Genomic DNA, 18,774 nt, shown 5'->3' with positions numbered 1-18,774 from the left:
ATACAATGAAAGCTAGATTTTAACATGGCAGCGTCCATGACTAGAGGGAAGCAGGGAATAACCTCAATACAATGCTTATACAATATTTTTAGGGCTAGATTACAAGTAGAGCACTATTTAACAATCACTCTCGATCGATAACTGTGCTAGAAGTAGGCTTTTTGCGTGCTTCCGGTGCATTGGTATTATGAGATGAAAGTAAACTCTTTTTGCTCGCGCTGTAACTTGACGCGCATAAAAATATGAACTTCGAATATTGCACGCACAATCGCATATTCTCAAGTGCGATTACCTGACATGAAAATCTGAATATTTCACATTCAACTGTTCCTCACATAGCACAATATGTTCTATTTATTCATATATATATATATATATATATATATATATATATATATATATATATATATATATATATATATATATACACACATGAATTTATATAGGTATAGATTTATACAGATATATATAGGAATATCTATTTATAAATACTTAGAACATATTCTGCTATGTGCAGAATATTGGAATGTTAAATATTTACAGTAAATACACAGTATAACACTATGAAATATGAATATTGCATAAACATGTTTTTATATGTTTTCATCTACTTAACTGCAAAGAGCTTCAATGCACTTATATATATATATATCTATATATGTATACATATTTATTTATGTGTTTATGTCTGTAAATACAAATATACACATATAAATACATGTGTACACACATATATAGATATATGCATTGGAGCTATTTATATATATATATATATATATATATATATATATATATATATATATATATACACCTGAGACCTCATATCTTTGACCCTTTATACCTTTATTAGATGGGGTTATTATGAGTGTAACTCTACTTTGTAATGTATTTTGGATGTGATTTGTGACACTTTTTTCGCAAAACAGTTAACCAGGGCTCTGTCACGTTAACCTGACGCATGTTAACTTAAATTGCCCTAAATCGATTGCGTTTACATTTTACTTATAATACGAGAAGAAAATTGACCCGCAAACAGCTGCAATAAACCCCTTATCCCTCACACGTAACAACGTGCCACTCTTCATCTGTGCCCTAGTGGTCAATTTATTAATGTGCGAACGGACTTGATAAGATGTAGCGTATCATGTCCGCTGCACATTGATAAATGCCAACAGCATAGGCTGTCTGCATTTAACATTGCACCAGCCGTTCTTGTGATACCGCCCCCTGCAGATTCGTGGCTAGCAGGGGGTATCAATCAACCCGATCGTATTCAATCGGGTTGATTTCTGTCTGCTGCCTCAGAGCGGGCGGACAGGTTATGGAGCAGCGGTCTTGATAAATTGACCCCTTACTGTTTAATGTCCCTTTCATTCTGTATTTCCGTATACTATTCCATATGTCTGCGTCCTTTTGCTCCACTATTGCTTAATCTAATCTTCTTTGAACACCCTATTATTGCTCCATATAACCTTTTCCTAAATATCTGTTGCTGCATATAACTTGTTGTATTGTTTCTTATAAGTCCTTCTATTACAGCATTTACAATAACATTGCCTATTAGTCCTTATAGCATTACTGTATAAAAGCATCATGATAAAAACTCTTGTTCCACATAATCCTTGTATTGCTTTAACGGATCCTTTATCTATAGCTATTACAAAAGTATATGCCTTTATCATTGTTACTACTTCTACATTCCTCATTTGAAAGGACTTGAGCCTCCAAATGAGGCACATTCATTTACTTTTATTATTAAAATGTATTTACTCTAGGTATCCTTTGTTGAAAAGCATACCTAGGTAGGCTCAGGAACATAAATGCACTACAGGGAGATAGCTTCTAATTTGTAGCTACACACATATGCCTCTTGTCACCAGATGTCTTCAGCTAGCTCCCAGTAGTGCTCTGGATCTGACTTTAACTATATGTTAAATATATATGAAAAAAATTACCATTTCAGCATAAAAACTGTTGCAAGCATTTTAGCCTGTAACGCAACGTCAGTCCCGCACTCAAGAAAATTATGCTTTTGGGTGGGATTTCCATAGCGCTGCCATTACAAGTTTTGCGGTGAGACTGAAAAGCTTGAGTTACAACCTATATCGACGCGATCCGTTACGCAATCTGAGACCAGTAGTTTTGAGTTTTACGCCACAAAACTGTTACACAAAACTCATAACTAAAGTGTTACAAAGTACACTAACACCCATACACGACCTATTAACCCCTAAACCGAGGCCCTCCCGCATCACAACAAGTTATTAACCCCTATTCCCCCGCACCCCAACATCGCAGACACTATAATAAAGATATTAACTCCTATTCCGCCGCCCTCCGACATCGCAGCCACTAAATAAAGTTATTAACCCCTAAACCTCTGGCCTCCCAGATCACTGCCACTAAATAAACCTATTATCCCTTAAACCAACAGCCCCTCACATCGCAAACAACTAAATTAAACTATTAACTCCTAAACCTAACAACCCCCTAACTTTAAATTAAAATTTCAAGATCCCTATCTTAAAATAAATAAAAACTTACCTGGGAAATAAAAAAAAACAACTAAGTTTAAACTATAAATAGTGATGTCGGGAACGGCGAACGCGAACATCCGCAAATGTTCGCGAATGGGCGAACCGGGCGAACCGCCATAGACTTCAATAGGCAGGCGAATTTTAAAACCCACAGGGACTCTTTCTGGCCACAATAGTGATGGAAAAGTTGTTTCAAGGGGACTAACACCTGGACTGTGGCATGCCGGAGGGGGATCCATGGCAAAACTCCCATGGAAAATTACATAGTTGATGCAGAGTCTGGTTTTAATCCATAAAGGGCATAAATCACCTAACATTCCTAAATTGTTTGGAATAACGTGCTTTAAAACATCAGGTATCGATCAGGTAGTGTAAGGGTTACGCCCGCTTCACAGTGTGCAGTGTAGGTGATATACCTGCCCTGACCATGCTTTGCAGACCAGGTATCAGTGGTCAGATGGACCCTTGCTCCAACACTGTGTGCCAGACATGCCATTATAGCAGACTTATATGGCTTTGGTGTTGCTTTTTGGTAATTAGAAGGCTGCTAAATGCCACTGTGCACCACACATGTTTTATGCCCAGCAGTGAAGGGGTTAATTAGGGAGCATGTAGGCAGCTTGTAGAGTTAATTTTAGCTTAAGTGTAGTAGACAACTCAAAGTATTGATCTAGGCCCATTTTGGTATATTTCATGCCACCATTTCACCGCCAAATGCGATCAAATAAAAAAAAATTGTTCACTTTTTCACAAACTTTAGGTTTCTCACAGAAATTATTTACAAACAACTTATGCAATTATGGCATAAATGGTTGTAAATGCTTCTCTGGGATCCCCTTTGTTCAGAAATAGCAGACTTATATGGCTTTGGCGTTGCTTTTTGGTAATTAGAAGGCTGCTAAATGCCACTGCGCACCACACGTGTTTTATGCCCAGCAGTGAAGGGGTTAATTAGGGAGCATGTAGGGAGCTTGTAGAGTTAATTTTAGCTTAAGTGTAGTGTAGTAGACAACCCAAAGTATTGATCTAGGCCCATTTTGGTATATTTCATGCCACCATTTCACTGCCAAATGCGATCAAATTTAAAAAAAACTTAAATGTTTTCGAAATTTTAGGTTTCTCACTGAAATTATTTACAAACAGCTTGTACAATTATGGCACAAATGGTTGTAAATGCTTCTCTGGGATCCTCTTTGTTCAGAAATAGCAGACATATATGACTTTGGCGTTGCTTTGTGGTAATTAGAAGGCCGCTAAATGCTGCTGCGCATCACACGTGTATTATGGCTAGCAGTGAAGGGGTTAATTAGGTAGTTTGTAGGGAGCTTGCAGGGTTAATTTTCACTTTAGTGTAGAGATCAGCCTCTCACCTGACACATCAGACCCCCTGATCCCTCCCAAACAGCTCCCTTCCCTCCCCCACCCCACAATTGTCCCCGCCATCTTAAGTACTGGCAGAAAGTCTGCCAGTACTAAAATTAAAGGTTTTAACATTTTTAATTTTTTTTAGCATATTTACATATGCTGTGGTGTAGCATCCCCCCTTAGCCCCCAACCTCCCTGATCCCCCCCCCAAAACAGCTCTCTAACCCTCCCCATCTGCCTTATTGACGGCCATCTTGGGTACTGGCAGCTGTCTGCTATTATTTCACAGTCAAAAAAGTGTGTTTTTTTTTAAATGTACACTACTGTTACACCAGATATGAGTGGTGGCACTAGGCAAGTGGGCACAGTATACGCTGTGAGCCTGACACACACACTGTGAGCCTGACACACATTGATGTTCTAGCCTTAAAAAGGGCTTTTTGGGGTGCTGTCCTTACAGCAGAGATCAGATGAGTCCTTCAGGACTGCAGTGGACACTGAATACACTAGCCTAGCTATCGATTTCCCTATTAAATCAGCAGCAGCTACACTGTCCCTCCTCTCACTAAGAATGCAGCTTCCGAATGAATCTAAAATGGATGCTGTCCAGGAGGTGGGAGGGTCTGGGAGGGAGGGTCTGCTGCTGATTGGCTGTAATGTGTCTTCTGACTGTGAGGTACAGGGTCAAAGTTTACTCAATGATAAAGAATAGGGGGCGGACCGAACATCGCATATGTTCGCCGTCCGCGGAGAACGCGAACATGCTATGTTCGCCGGGAACAATTCATCGGCGAACTATTCGCGACATCACTAACTATAAATTAAACTAACATTACTATTATACTAAAATTAAAATAACTATCAATTAAATAAATTCAATTACACATTAAAAAACTAACACTACCTAAAAAAATAAAATCTAAAATTACAAAAAATAAAAAATACTAAATTTCAAAAAGTAAAAAATACAAGAAATACAAGAAATAACAAACACTAAATTATGAAAAATAACAAACAAAATTATCCAAAATAAAAACAATTACACCTAATCTAATAGCCCTATAAAAATAAAAAAGCCCACCCAAAATTTAAAAAACCCCACTAGCCTACAATAAACTACCAATAGCCCTTAATAGGGCCTTTTGTAGGACATTGCCCTGAAGAAATCAGCTCTTTAACCTGAAAAAAAACACAAAGACCCCCAACAGTAAAACCCACCACCCAACCAACCCCCCAAAATAAAATACCTAACTCTAACAAAAAACCTAAGTTACCCATTGCCCTGAAAAGTACATTTGTATGGACATTGCCTGAATTTTAAATAAGCTGTAGATTTTTTTTCTGACAAATTTAAAAATGTACTTCAATTTGCCACCACCTGTATCATGTGACAGCCATCAGCAAATCACAGACTCATATATGTATAAATTGTGCACTTGTGCACATTCTCAAAATTTTACCTTGCCTTTAAGAAAATGTGCATATAAAAAGATGGTGCACAATTTGATAATGAAAATAAATGGTAAATTCTCTTAACTACATATTTTGACTTCACTGACCCTTCAACTGCCAGCACCATTTTGTGGTAGAATTCTCTCAACTTGCATTGTGTAACTCTAAATTTATATTCTTTTTGGGCTGGGTCTCATAATCCACAAAACAAATATATTGTAAGCAATTAGCAAAATAAACAACACTTATTATGTACCTTGTCATACATACAATATTTAACAGGCAGTTAGTTACAAGACTTCTCTCTTGTGTGATTTAAGGTAGACAATGAATATACTATGCTGACGAAGGTTTTGAATCCACCAATTTGTTTTGTAGGTTATCCAGTGAAAGTGAAACTAATTGTGTGATAAAGTATTTATTCAAGTCACCAAAATACTCCTAATTGATGTTTTATTTTTTCATTGCAGAATGGCTTTTGGTTTTGCCTTGGCTGGTGTACCTTTCTCCTCATTCCTAACATCATTTTAAGTATTAAAGCTGTGCAGCATATCACTCCTTTTACAACCGGGCCACTGTAAGTAAACCTCTCCCGATAAAGATTACGACATATTTTGCCTGATTTTTATGTTACTGTGCTGTTTCGGGGGTGTAACTATAACTTGCTGGAACTTAGGGCCAAGTCTTTTGAAGGTTCTCTTCATCTCATTTCAACAGCACCCCTTTTAAAGCACCTAAAACATCTAAAAGCTACTTAATTAATCATATTCCACATCCACAAGATCTTTATTCATGGCTTTATTCACCTTAAAGTGAATGTAAGTTTTGATGCAAAAGTGCCCGGTTTTTAAAAATTCGATTAAAAACAGGGGTACTTTAATTCATCAACATTTATATTTGTGAAAAAATACTTACCTTTTAAACTTGAAAGCCGCTCCAGCTTCCCCCGGTCATCACAAGCCATTTCTGATGTCAGAAATGATGGATGGGTCATCCTCCAATCACGGCTTCGCCCCCCCTGGGGGAATCAGTGTCTGATTCAACGCTGTGATTGGAGTAAGCCGGATTCCTCATTTTAGACCCAGGAAGAGGCTTTGTGATGGGCAGAGGAAGCTGGAGCGGCTGTCAAGATTAAAAGGTAATTTTTTTTTCACAAATGTAAATTTTGATGAATTAAAGTGCCCCTGTTTTTAATCAATTTTTTTTAAAAACGGGCACTTTAGCATCACAACTTACATTTACTTTAAAGGGACATGAAACCCAAAAATGTTATTTCATGATTTAGATAGAGCATTCAAATTTAAACCACTTTCCAATGTACTTCTATTATTTAATTTGCTTTGTTCTCTTGTTATCCTTATTTAAAAATCATACCTAGGTAGGCTCAGGAGCTGCGAACTAGCTGCTGATTGGTGGCTGCAGATATATGCCTCTTGTGATTGGCTTACTGATGTGTGCAGCTAGCTCCCAGTAGTGCATTGCTGATTCAATAAAGGATACCAAGAGAATGAAGCAAAATTGATAACAGAAGTAAATTGGAAAGCTGTTTAAAATGCCCTGCTCTATCTCAATCATGAAAGAAAAATTGTGGGCTTTATGTCCCTTTAAGACAGTCAGGCTACATCTCAGGGAGACTTCTGTAGTTATGCAATTATTATGTATTATAATAGTTAAGAGATTTGTGACAATTGATAAATTATTGTTTAAAAATCCAAATAAATACTTTTAAAAGAAAAAAAAAACATATTGTTACAACTGATCAATATCTAATATTGGTATTACAATGACACAGAAGGCAAAATTAAACTTTCATGATTCAGAGAGATAATACAATTGAAAAAATATCCAATTCCCTGTTAACAAATGGACCTCCTTTTGGTATCCTTTGTAGAAACTGAGCTCTTTTCCATATGAGCATACTGGGGTAGCCTTAGAACCATAAGCATGCAGAGGTTGTGAGCACTATATGCGTAACATTGTTACCATCAATATTACAAATACTGAGTTTAATTGATAATATTGCACTGTTTCTCCTTTTATGCTTAAAGGGACATGAAACCTATAATTTTTCTTTCATGATTCAAATAGAGTATGTCATTTTAAACAATTTTCAAATGTACTTCTATTATATAATGTGTTTCATTCTCTTGCTATCCTTTGTTGAAGAAGCAGTCATGCACTACTTGGAGCTAGCTGAACAAACTGGGTGACCAATAACAAAAGGCATATACATTATGTGCAGCCACCAATCAGCAGCTAGCTCCCAGTAGTGCCTGCTGCTCATGAGCCTACTTAGGTATTCTTTTCAATAAAGGATTTCAAGAGAACAAAACATATTTGATAACAGAAGTAAATTAGGAATGTGTCCCTATAGATGTCTATTATTTGAGGGATTTAGCACATTGGTCTATAAGTAAGGCTAAGGCAAGCTGAAACACATAAAATTGCCCACCTGCAGGTCTCATTAGGTGTTTTTATTTGCCTATTTTGCTGTTTGGTATTTTCAAATTTTGGTATTACTAAAGATGGAAGTTTTTAAGAAGTCCTTTTTTTTTTTGGAATTTGGGTTTAGCACACTCACATTATTCGACATGTAGATTTATGTATGCCCTAGGCCTAGACTATCGCTCAAGCTATAAAAATAATTTTGGACTTAAGCACAAAATTAGAATCACTCAATTTTCGTTAACACACAATAGCACTAATATTTTTGTGCTCCGCTTGTAATCTAGGCTATCTCATATATATATATATATATATATATATATATATATATATATATATATATATATATATATATATATATATATATATATATATATATATATATATATATATATATATATATATATAAACCAAAAAGGGTACAGGACAAATGGCTACTATAAATGTGTCTTCTTCAATGGAAAAAAAATTTATCAAAATTTAGAAAACATTAATGTTATGTTAGATTATAATTTTGATGTGGTGCAGACCCTATAAAAAATTATTCTTCAACAAACTACAAGAGGAGAACAAGGACCATTAAAAATTTACTAAGGCCCTGTATAGCTAGGGAATCAAGCACTCTTTTTTATAAAAATAGCTCAAAAGCATAACTAAATTAAACTAATGGAATGAATCTCTGACCAGTACAATCACAGAGAACAAAAAATAATGTATTAATAGTACAGAAAGAAGTAAATCCTAACTGTCCAAACATAGCAATAGGCCAGTTGAGCACTGGCCTCGGGTATATGTTAGCAACACAAAGTAAAGTATGTTGAACAAACAATATAGTACATGTGGCCAATTAAAACCCTGAAGATGTGCACATCATAATCATAATATTGGCAAAAATTCAATCGAAAGACACCTAGTACACTGCTACACCCAAGCTGTGCATGGTACCCAAGTCAATACAAGGGGTAATTACCGGACAGGTACATTTTTAGGGATCTAAGTAGTGATAGGTGCTTTGTAAAGATTTCAGGAACAACAATAATGGCAGTATAGCAACAATAACAAAGAATTGCATACAAGTATGAAGAATAGCTATTGCAATGGTTATTAGCAATAAGATAGATAGTGAGTTACATACAAGTATGAAGAATAACTATTGCAATGGTTATTAGCAATAAGATAGATAGTGGAACATAGTAATACATCCTCCATAATCAATTGCCTCAGTACAGCAGCTACATAGAGACACAGCAGTTTACATAGAGATGCCTGCATATATTGAGATAAAATTCTCACAAGAGTATATTGCTGAAGAAAACAACCAAATCATACCAGGATGATTTTCCACATATAGCGGTATTGTTTTCAGCCAAACTTAGCATAAGTCCAAGGTATGCAGAAATGGGATAAGTGCTGCCAAAGCTGCATGCGTGTTAGTAAAGCATAGTATGTCTTATTGCTGAAGATGTTGTGTGAAAACAGCAAACAAGCCAAATGAGCAGTGGGAGTCAGTCCAGGCTAACCCCCCATATTGCATGTGAGAGCAGCTATATTCCTATGTTAAGCCGTAAGCATGCACTTATCTGATTCTGGAGGGGTCCACAATAGAGGTATATATTATACATAGATATCATATAGTGCACAGAATAGTTAACTGTTTATTGACATAGCAACTAATAAGACCATTGCACATAAATGCTTTAAATAATGCAGAGCCTTGTAAATCAGTCTGTATATTACTTTAGTGAGAATGTTGTTCATACATTGCAGTTTGTTACTAATATGGTAGAAATGGAATATCTTTTTTTTTATTGTTTTTTTCATATACTGTATTTGTTTAAGAAAAAATATTTTATAAATTTAAATATTATATAGTGCTGGAGTTTTGTCTAAAAGTGGATTAAAATGGTCAAAAACATGGTATGCCTAATATAATGATTACTTATGTCATTCACAAATATATTTACTCTCCCTGGTCCAAAAAGAGCTTGTGAACATTATACTGAGTACTGTAAGACTAGGAATATTGTATTCAACAAATAAGAGCAGAGGCAACAAAAAGGTGGGTATGCTCAAAATAAGAAAATTGTTTTTATGTACTATCTGTAAATGCTGGAGTATTTACAGATAGTACATAAAAGCAATTCTTTTTTTGAGCATACCCACCGTTTTGTGGCCTCTGCTCTTATTTGTTGAATTTAAACTGTTGCTTAAAGTACTACTACTTATGATAACCTACAGACGTATTTAGGAAGGTGAATAAGTAGAAATTTAATTCATATATCAGTTTTTTTTTCTCTTTGGGAATTTTGTATGTTTCATTAATATACTGAGTGTAGTGTTTTTTAGTAAAAATGTAATTATTTGGACGTATAATTTTCTTTCTTAACATGTTAAGCTATAGGTGTTATTGGGTCACTTTATTTTATGTTTTTCTCGTTATCAAATTAACAATGAAATTAACATCTGTGTTCAAACATCACTGCAAACTTTTGGACAAAATTTACCTAAAGTAAAGCAATTAAGTCTTTCATGTATCATTCCCTATCCTTCCATTTAGGTTTCTGTTTAGACAAAACTAATAATTAATTAATTCATCCTCTCCATGCAAAAAAAATTAGGGAGAGTATATGAGGGTATCTAGTCATTTTTGTGTTCAAGTTTATCTCGGGTGTTTGCGTGCATCGGAATTAGCATACGTATTACAAGTTGAAAGTAAACTTCACCTGAGCGAATTGAATTTAACTTGCGTCAGGTTAGCGCGACTTCAGATCTCTGGTAAACTTACGCTCAAATAAAAAGTGTCACAAAAAGCATCAAAAATACGTTTCACTGTACAGTTACACTCATAATAACACTGCCTGATAAAAAATAATTTAATACAAAAAATTGCAATTAAAAGTTGTAAGGGCTCAAAGACATAGAGATACATACATATACAGTACATATCTAAATATGAATATGTATATATATATATATATATATATATATATATATATACACAGTATATATATATATATATATATATGTGTGTGTGTGTGTGTACATATGTATTTATATGTTTTACTGTATATTTACTTTACATATTTACCATTCCAATGTTCTTCACAGAATAATGTCCTTTTTATTCTTAAATAAATATATCAATAAATGTGTGTATATACCAATACCTGTATATCTATTCATATAGATAAAAAGGCATAGATATGTATTTTACATGAACAGTGTCAGATATTTATTGAAATATATATTTAATAATAAAAAATACATTATTTTCTAGGTGAAGAACATTGGAATGTAAAATATGTGTTTTGCACATTAAGTTTCTCAGTTTAGATCTTGGGTTAGTGCACATATAAATTTAGTAATTACCGCTCCACTCGTAATCTAACCCTATATGTTTAACAAAGTAACAGGAAAGTCACTAGGAATCTCAGTGGGTCAACAATCTCTCTTGAGGTGCCCAAAAGATAAATAAAATTAAACTTATTTGATTAAGATGGAGAAAGCTATTTAAAAAAAAACATAATTTATGCTTACCTGATAAATTAATTTCTTTCATGGTGGTGAGAGTCCCTGATCCTTTACCCTTCGGAATTACTCTTCTCTACCACTAGGAGATTCCCAAACCCCAAGAGCTCTATAAAACCCCTCCGATCTCATACATACCTCAGTCTAATGTGTAGAAAATCAAGAAAGGTATAACAAAGGAATAAGAGCCATAAAAGGAGCAGGGAAAAAAGATGTGCTGAAGAAAAAAACTAACCCCAGAAAAACTCAAGGCTGGGGTCTCATGGACTCTCACCATCATGAAAGAAATGAATTGATCAGGTAACCATAAATTATCTTTTCTTTCATACAGGTGGTGAGAGTCCACAATCATTTACTCTTGGGAGCTAATACCCAAACAGTGGAGTCCATGAGTAATAACATCAAGGGAAAAAAATCAACTTTTTTCACTGAGAAAATAAGTCCACAACCTCAATAATTTTTTTTTCTTTCCCGGAATGCACTTAAATTAAGCAAACAGGAAAAAAAGTCAAACTGAGACAATTGACTGAAGAACATTTCTACCAAAGGCTGCTGTTTCAGAAGAAGCAAAAACATAAAAATGGTAGAGTTTAGTAAAAGTATACAAAGAAGACCAAGTAGCTGCTTTGCTAATCGGATCAACTGAAGCCTCATTCTTGAAAGCCCAAGAAGTGATGTCCATAAAACAGCCTTATCCTGATGAAAAACCAGATTAGAAGGTTTACAAGAAATAGCAGATAACAGAAACTCTTCTAGCAGAAGAAATAGCAAAATAAATAACACTTTCCAAGAAATTAGTTTAATATCCAATTCATGCATAGGTTCAAAAGGAGGAGCCTGCAAAACCATTAACACCAGATTAAAATTCCATGGAACAGAAATAGGCTTGATAACAGGTTTAATACAAACCAGAGCCTGAACAAAACTATGAACATCAAGAAGATTAGCAATCTTTCTGTGAAACAAAACTGAAAGAGCAGAAATCTGCCCCTTCAGAGAACTGGCAGATAGGTCTTTATCTAGACCATCCTGCAAAAACTGCAGAATCCTAAAAATTCTGAAAGAATGTCAGGAAAAAACATGATTAATACACCAGAAAATAAAGGCCTTCCAGGCCTTGTGAAATAATTTCCTAGTTACAGGCTTACAAGCCCAAATCAGGGTTTCAATGACAGAATCAGAGAAACCCCTATGTCTAAGGATAAGTGTTCAATTTCCATGCCATCCAGTTCAGAGAATTGAGATCAAGATAAAAAAACGGATCTTGGGATAGAAGGTCTAACCACAGCAGAAGAGGCCAAGAAGGACAAATGGACATCTGAATCAGATCTGCATACCAAATCCTGTGAGGACAATCTGGGGCAATCAGGTTTACTGATTAGTTCTCTAGTATTATCCTGGAAACAGAGGCGGAAACAGATAAGCAGACTGAAAAGACCTAGAAACTACTAGAGCATCCACTAACTCTGCCTGAGGATTCTTGGACCTTGCAATGTACCTTGGAAGTATGTGGTTCAAATGAGAGGCAATCAGATCTATTTCTGGGAGATCCCCAAAGATCCACAATCTGATTGAACACATCCTGGTGAAGAGACCATTCTGCTGGATATAGAGATTGATGACTGAGAAAGTCTGTCTCCCAGTTGTTTACTCCTGGAATTTGAATTGCAGAGACTAGAGAAGAATTAGCTTCTGCCAGGAAAGAACCCGAGACACCTCCATCATTGCCAGGGAACTGCAAGTTATAGGTTGATATAAGCTACTGCTGTGACATTGTCTGTCTGGAAATGGAGATGAGACTCCCTTTTTAACAGAGTCCAAACTTGAAGGCCCTGTAAATTGCACAGAGTTCTAGAGCATTAATTGGTAACCTCGCCTCCCGATGATCCCAAACTCCCTTTGCTGTCAGAGACCAAACAGCTCCACAACATGAGACTTGCATCTGTAGTGATTACAGTTCAGGTTGGATGAGCAAAATAAACCCCCTGAATAATAAACTGATGATCCTACCACCAAGTTAGAGACTGACCATTGATGCAGCATAAAAATTTGAAAATCGAGCAAATGGAAAAGGTAACATGTGAAATCGAGCAAATGGAATTGCATCTGAGCTGCAATCATGAGACCTAGGACTTCCATACACAGAGCCACTGAAGGAAACAAAAGAGACTGAAGGTTCAGACAAGCTGGCATCAACCTTCTCTGCTCTGTTAGACAACACTCATTAAGACTATATCTATCTGAAATCCCCCAAAACTACCTTTGTTTGAGGAATTAAAGAACTCTTTGGAAAATTGATCCTCCAACCATGCTGTTGAAGAAACAGAGATACTGTGAAAGGAAAAGATGGAGATTGAACCCAGATGTTGTCCAGGTATGAAAACACTGCAATACCATGAGACCTGATTAAACCCAAAATGGCACCCAGAAAATTTCTGAATATTCTTGGAGCTGTAGCCAGATCAAATGAAAGAGGAACAAACTTAAAATGTCTGTCAAAAATGCAAATCTCAGAAACTAGAAATGATCTCTGTGATTAGGATAATTAAGGTAAGCATCCTTTAAATCTATTGTAGACATAAACTGACCATGCTGAACAAAATAGTCCGGATAGTTTCCATTCTGAAAGATGGAAACCTTACAAACCCGTTCAGAGCCTTTAGATCTAGAACTGGTCTGAAAGTATCTTCCTTTTTTGGAACAATTAAGAGATTTGAATAAAATCCCATCCCCTGTTCCTGCAATGAAACTGAAACAATCACTCCCATATCTTCCAGATCTGAGACAGACTGAAAATAATGAGCTTTAACTGGATTCCTTGGAACACAGGACAGAAAGAGACTTCTTCTGGAAGGCCTTGTTCTGAATCCTATTCAATATCCCTGATAAACAATATTCTGAACCCAGGGATCTGGAAAAGACTAAAACCAAGCCTCCTGAGAGAGGCTTAATATGTCCCCTACCAGAACTTCTGGATCAGGGGCCGCACCATCATGCAGTTTTGGTAGTACGGATAGATTTCTTGATTCAACTTGTTCCAGTTAGCATTAGGTCTCCAGACTGAAGCAGAGGAAACCTTGCTTTTGAGCAGAGGAGTCAGGTTTCTGTCCCTTAGTTTGACAAAAGAAATGAAAATGATTAGAAGCTTTAGATTTCCCTCTATACTTTCTGTCTTGAGGAAGAAAAGCCCCTTTAGATTTAGACACCATATCAGCAGAACAGGATTTAAGCCACAAGGCCCCCTGGCAAGAATTGACAATGACATGCTTTTGACATTAATATTCATAATATAAACCACCAATAAAAGAACTGGCACTCTGAAGCAAACTAAATACATTTGCACTAACAGAGTTATCAGAATACTGTTATGAAAGACTAGACAGATAGAAGCGGCAGCTACATCAGCAATATATATAGCTGGTCTGAGAATATAACCTGCATGAAAAAAAGACCCTTCTATGAAAAGATTCTAACTTTTAGTCTTAAAAGAAGTAATGTCTTCCAAAGGAATAGTAGTACATATAGCCAGAGTTGAAATGGCCCCATCCACCTTGGAAACTGTTTGCCATAAATATAAATTAGCAGCAGGTAAAGGATATAACTTTTAAACCTTGCAGCAGGTGTAAAATAATTACCTGGCTTAGACCATTCCCTAGAGATCATGTCAGAGACAGTTTCAGTCACAGGGAAACCCTCAGGGAGATTAACATCAGTCTTAGAAACTGAATTTTAACGATTACAAGGCTTGTCATGAGAAACCTTGGGATATTTAATCCCTAAATTATTTAAGACCTCCTTTAAAAGAGAATGAATATGTTCAACTTTAAACTAAAAAGAGCAAATATCAGGTTCAACATCAGATGAGGGATCCTCATCCCCAGAGGAGACTTCACCATATGAAAACATAACAGTATCCAAGTCTCAGAGCACATAGCACTTGTAAAAGGTAAGATCTGAACTGACTGCAGCCGTGATAATAATTTTCATGGCAGGAGGTACTACATCAGCATTATCCTGTAATGAACAAACAGTAGGTGCATTAGTACCCAGAGAAACAGCATTAGATTGGTCTGATGCATTAAAAAATCTAAACATGAGCCACATAAATGAGCTGCAGAAGGTACTTCAGCTCTCTAACAATAAGCACACCTAATAATAATAGAAAGGTCAAAAGAGAGAGAACAGCTCTTTTTATTTATGCAAATGATAGAAAGGTGTTCAGGAGACTCATTTTTTGGGTAGATTTAGGAAAAATATCCTGCTGCTCCATTATAACATATGGCAAAGCAATGCTATAAACACTGAAAACCACTTACCCCCTCCTAAGCAGCTTTTACAAAAATTAGTCTCAGGTACAATGCACTCTAAGCTGAACTGCAAAACAAAGCAGGATAAATAAACAATAAATCAGAGTACAGAAAAAACGATTCTCCAAGCGCAAAAAAAACAGATAACCAAAAGAAGATTTTGCACTCCAAAACCTGACTCGCCCATAACATGCAAATGTGTGCTAAACCGCTGCGTACACTATAGAAAGACTAAAGGGACATGTAATAACTAACAGATGTAAACCCAATGTAAGCAACGCTTACTAACTAACTGTGCAAATCAACAAGGGAATAGTGAAAATGAACAGTCCCTGCACCATTAATATTAGCAAATATATAAATAACTATAAAAAGTGCCCACAACAAAGCTAAATGAGTGTCTATATGTAAATAAAAGATACTTACCAATAGACACTCGTCCACTAGCAATCAAGCAGCAGACAGCCTAACCAGTACTGAAACATATCAGCAGAGGTTATGGAATAGGAGTTTATTGTTGATCCTTAAATGGAGGCAAAAGACAAATCCCTGTGACCAATTACAGAGAGTTTATGAAAAATTGTCCATGAGGTGAAAACAAAATCATAAACCATACCCCAAATACATCCCTCTGACAAGCACTGTACTCTGAGGGGAAACCGGGCCTCTATATAGACCGAAAACCCCTCTCTCTGAAGAATAAAATGCACATCTTCATTCTTCAACCACCTCCAGTGGAGGCAAAGTAAAGACTGAGGTATGTGTGAGGTGGGAGGGGTTTTATAGAGCTCTTATGGTTTGGGAAACCTTTGCCTCCTCCTAGTCGTAGAGAAGAGTGATTACCAAGAGTAAAGAATCGTGGACTCTTGCCACTTGTATGAAAGAAATCCAGTTTACTTCATACTTAAATTATCAAGTATGATTTGTTCTATTAGTATGCTTTGTTGAAAAAAATACCAGGTAGACTCAGAAGTGTGCATGAGTCTGGAGCACTATATGACTGTAGTTTTGCAACAATGCTTTTAACAATGTTATACATTTTTGAGCAATGAATGGCAACAGTGTTTGCAAAAAATGTGATCCCATATAGTATCCAGACACATGCATGCATTTGAGCCTAAGTAGGCATGCTCTTCAGTAAAGGATACTATGAGTACAAATTAAATCCCATCACAAAATGAGAAAGTACAAGCTCCCTTACTACAATTAGTCTTAACTGCCAATAACCAGATGTCTTATAGGGTAATTAAACATAACTGTTTCTGACATTATACTCCACATCTTGATTTAACTCAAACTTCTACTTTCACCACAAATAACTCTCTCTGATACTCACTTGCTCCCCCTGCTGCAATTAACAGTGAGATCCTGTCCTAACACAGTACCACCATAATAAACCCCCTACATGACACCTACTGCAAACACTCACAATCTTGCACCTTGTCTACCCCACTCTACGTAATTCCCTTCTCATAACAAATACCTTCTCAATATAGAAACATAGAAACATAGAATTTGACGGTAGATAAGAACCAAAAAGGCCCATCAAGTCTACCCATATTACATGTTACTTTTTCCTTAGGATAGCCTTATGCATGTCCCAGGCATTTTTAAATTCTGGACCTTTACAGTCTTTGTGTTTACCACCTCAAATGGAAGTTTATTCCATGAATCCACCACCCTTTCTGTAAAAAAATGCTTCCTCAAATTTCTCCTGAATCTGCTACCCTCAGTTTAACAACCACCATGAAATCATGCCCGCAGAACTAAAATTATGCCAAATATAATTAATTCAGTGAATCAAAAATATATCCAATAAGACTTAAAACGTTTTGTTCAATTGTTTTGCAGTGTTCAGAATAACAATTCTCTTCTTTCTGTATTATTTCACATATTAATACTTCTCTGTGTCTCTTTTGTCTTTGCTCTTTCTTTGCTTTCTCTCTGCCTGTCTATCTAGCTAGCACATTATCTCTCTCTGTCGCTTACTTTCTGTCCTCTGTCTGCAGTCACACCTGCCCCAAGGAGGAGGAGGAAGAGGAGAATCTCTTCTCAATATCACAAGATGCAGAACCAAAGAAGGTCTCATCTCATGGGAAATATGGACAGATATATTTTAAGAAAAATGGCAGAAGACAGACCAATACTGAAACTGCACTTTAAACAACCCCTGGATCGTATACCATTTGCAATGGAGAAGATGCTCTGAAGAGTTGAAATCTAATTGGTCAAGAAGCCATTATGCATAAACATGTCTGTAATGTCTGTGATGCCTCAGTATACGTATTTAACACATTTTCCTGCAGCAGCTTTTAGAGGAATATGCAAAAAAAGCCCATCAAGATCAGTAGACAAAGAGGGTCAATGAAGCCTTTTAGTATAAAATCAGTATTTTACCTTTTTTAATTTACAGATCACAACTAGCAAACAAGGTCAAAAGAGAACAAAAGTGTCTCCTTCTTTCTTCTCTAAACCGAAAGCACATCAAATCCTATTTATACATGCAGGCCCAGGCCGGGAAATCAGATTTTTTGAAGACTGGCCCAAACCCCACCCCCCTGGCCCAGCCAACCCTGCCTTACCTGGTCCAGCTTCCCTGCCCCCCCCCCCCACATTCCTGGCCCAGACCCCCCGATTACCCTCAGCTCCCTCTGCACCTCTGTAGCTCCGGTGGCCCACCAGGAAATCTCCCTGCATTCCAGTGGGCCAATCCGGCACTGTATATATGGCTTTCTTTTAAAGGGACATTAAACGCGTAGTATATAGCAATCAATAGACCCAACATAGAAAGAAGAAATGTTTACAAATCATTTAACACGTGCATATCAAGAGTAGTTCAGGTATGACCCTCTGCTGTTACCAATTAGGGACACATGTAAATGAGCTTGTACTTTGATCTAGTTACTATGTAGAATGTTGCAACCTCAGGTAAATGTCCAAATACTTAGGTATGACAGAGGTACTGTAGCCTCTCTGGGAAGAAGGGCAGCTAGCAAACATTTCAAAGATATTTTACAGAAAAAGCAAGCAAAATAAAAAATTAAAGTATATAGTAAACCTATCTTATTTTCCTTATGTAAACATTTTACAGAGAGATTAAATGTTGAGTTTAATGTCCCTTTAAAGTCAAGATTTTTCCA

At 36.3% G+C, this 18,774-nt stretch overlaps 1 protein-coding gene across 1 annotated transcript in view; it reads left to right on the top strand.

Annotated features, from left to right (window-relative positions):
• Positions 1 to 17,797, top strand: part of PROM2 (prominin 2) — a 229,217-nt gene extending 211,420 nt beyond the window's left edge. Inside the window, exons 22-23 of the mRNA XM_053719461.1 lie at positions 5,825 to 5,931; positions 17,644 to 17,797. Coding sequence (XP_053575436.1) covers positions 5,825 to 5,931; positions 17,644 to 17,797 — 261 coding nt within the window. The remainder of the gene's footprint in view (positions 1 to 5,824; positions 5,932 to 17,643) is intronic.
• Positions 17,798 to 18,774: the final 977 nt, after the last annotated feature.

Source organism: Bombina bombina, chromosome 6 (assembly GCF_027579735.1).
Source record: "Bombina bombina isolate aBomBom1 chromosome 6, aBomBom1.pri, whole genome shotgun sequence".
Classification (NCBI taxonomy): domain Eukaryota; kingdom Metazoa; phylum Chordata; class Amphibia; order Anura; family Bombinatoridae; genus Bombina; species Bombina bombina.
Note: the sequence above shows the minus strand (reverse complement) of the source record. Positions and strands in the feature narration are given on the sequence as shown.